A 2,372-nucleotide genomic window follows, 5' to 3' on the forward strand; every position below is an offset into this window, starting at 1 on the left:
TATTTCGTGTTCTGTACATACAGGTGATGCCGCTGTTCTGGACTTGAAGCATTGAAGACGCTAGGGATCACGTGAGAAAACCACACACGAAAAATTTTCGCTTAAGAGACAAGTACGGTTGTCTGAACCTAGTTATTCTTCTATTAATGTAAAACTATTATCTGTATTTTTTTTATTTTTACCAGCTTAATTTTGGTTGATTTTTTTTGCGATAAGCATGTTTTCTTGGATCGAAGAAAAGCAACAAAAGTAAAATGAAAGTAATGTATCAATGCAAATTGCTATACCTAACTGTATTTCTACACAATAGATTAATCTGTGAATGAACGAAAATACTCTTCTATCAATGTAAAACTATTAACTGTATTTTGTTGTTGTGACCAATATTCAAATTAGTAATTGCTTATAGAATTTTTGTTAAGAGCACATTGCGAAACACTTTAATTGATCGAGAACAAAATGAAAGGGCAAAAGCCACAGAGCGGGAACATGTAAGCAATATAAAATAATAAGTGCAGTTTTTTAGATAAAGGTTTGTGTTTTATCTCACAGTCACACATCATTGGGACAACGGCAAAAATGCTGAAAATGTTAATTTGGATTTTTAGTCCGTAGTTATGTTATATTTTAATTTATTCATTATCCATTTAATTAGTTTTAGATTAGTTGCAACTAACTCTTGTTGTTGAAAAATTACATCAGTAAACACTTAAATATGTGAATAAACTAAAAAGAGGAAATAAAGTATCGTTTTTCTTTCGTTACATATATGTATGTATATTCCCTGAACATACCATGGACATTCAGTGTATTCATCCAGGTATATTCTAGGAATATCATTTTGCTATGTGGGTCGCGTGCTTAAGCCTAGATGGGACTGGTGGTTCTGATTCAGACCTACCTGCTTCGCCCAGCCTGCATTCATATAAGGAGAGACTGAGCAGGGAGATGTTTTCCTCCAACATGTCGCTGAGCATTTGAGCCATTTCCACTGATAGCCAATTGTCTTGGAGAATGAGGGTCTGCACTCGAGAGTTGGCTTTCATCGCCTCAGTCAAGGCTCTGATTTGCTGCAGCGAAAGGCCGTAGTACTGAACCCCAAGCATGTTTGTGATTGGATTGATTTCGAGTTTACTCGCGTTACTTTGAGTTTACCTTCAAATCCAAGGTGTCCGTCTCCAAGGAGTTGGTGATTCGCGATATGGGCACAATTTCCAGCTCTCTGCAGAGTTTCTTGTACTTTTCCGCGCCAATATCGTCGTTTATCGGTGGCGGCTCTAGTGGGCAAAAAGCGTTTTAGTTGCTCATGAAACTGCGTGTGTTGAAACCTTGAAAATTGAACGCCAATGAAATTCCGGGATCTTCCAAGGGCGGGAACAAGAACAGTCGGTTTTTGGCCAGGGAACTGCTAGAAAGCAACACCTGGGCCAAACACTTAAACGATTCGGTGTTGCGCTGGAGAAGATGTTTGCTATCGCAGAAATTCTGGACCGCAGCCACTTGGTCAGAGACTTTTTGGCTGAGCTGCTGCAGAAATAAGTCGCCAGCACCGGGATGTTTTTTGAATTTCTCCCCTGCTCTGCCAGTGGTTTTGGTGGAAGATTTTGCGGTCAGCGAAGCTTTCGTTGAGGTGTTAGACTTGAATACTTGGGACTGTTTTATGGAAATTGTGCTCTTTTCGCTCCAACCATAAGGAAGTCCCACCACTACAAATGAAGAATATTTCCTGCTGAATGCAGTTAACGTCATCACTTACCATTCTGCATGGATTTTCCAACAACTCGTGATGGTTTCAGCTCCAATTGGCTGGAGACGCTTGAACTTCGCTCGGGATTTAAATCCATTAGTGCGCTTTTTTACCGAATTTGCCTACTGCATAAAAAAAAAACTTTGATAAATGAAAGTGAAGACTGTCAACTGAATGTCAGGTTTGAGTTATGTCATTTGTTATGTTTATGTCATTTGTTATATTCCTGCCTTAGACGCCGGATACACTAACAAGATTCGAAGTTCTATTTGAATCGAAACGCCGCAGATCTTAGTGGGTGAGATATAACAGGTGTTTCGGTTGCAGTTGCTAGTTGAGAAGTGGCGGATAGAGTTCGCCACTGGATGATTGAAATTATTCATTCATCACTCATAAGATGTGAGTTTTCTGGTAGAAATAAAACGATTTTTTTCATTTATATGCAACAAAATTAATAAATTGTGCGAACATTACGGCCATTTGGTGATCGTGTCGTTTGAGCCCGTCCAAATTTAAAGTTTTTTCCTTGATTCACACTTTAAATTAAGCAGTTTCAGCAAAAAAATTATGAGGGTCCATAAATTAAGCAAAAAAACACACAAGCGTCTAGGTATATGGCACGTCC

At 38.7% G+C, this 2,372-nt stretch overlaps 1 protein-coding gene across 5 annotated transcripts in view; it reads right to left on the minus strand.

The window, feature by feature from the left end:
* LOC109542322 (leucine-rich repeat-containing protein 74A) overlaps nt 1–2,372 on the minus strand; it is a 5,773-nt gene that overhangs the window by 1,597 nt on the left and 1,804 nt on the right. For 3 of the 5 annotated variants that reach the window (XM_048667182.1, XM_019911510.2, XM_048667180.1), the window contains exons 2-5: nt 1,757–2,155; nt 1,329–1,706; nt 1,156–1,277; nt 902–1,091 (exon numbers count right to left, since the gene is read on the minus strand). In XM_048667182.1, coding sequence (XP_048523139.1) covers nt 902–1,091; nt 1,156–1,277; nt 1,329–1,706; nt 1,757–1,844 — 778 coding nt within the window. In that variant the 5' untranslated portion in view covers nt 1,845–2,155. The remainder of the gene's footprint in view (nt 1–901; nt 1,092–1,155; nt 1,278–1,328; nt 1,707–1,756; nt 2,156–2,372) is intronic. The other 2 variants (XM_019911509.2, XM_048667179.1) reach the window with 2 other exon arrangements.

The sequence above is a fragment of the Dendroctonus ponderosae genome, unplaced genomic scaffold (genome assembly GCF_020466585.1).
Source record: "Dendroctonus ponderosae isolate FM_Combo_2020 unplaced genomic scaffold, Dpon_F_20191213v2 Dpon_F_20191213_6, whole genome shotgun sequence".
Classification (NCBI taxonomy): Eukaryota; Metazoa; Arthropoda; class Insecta; order Coleoptera; family Curculionidae; genus Dendroctonus; species Dendroctonus ponderosae.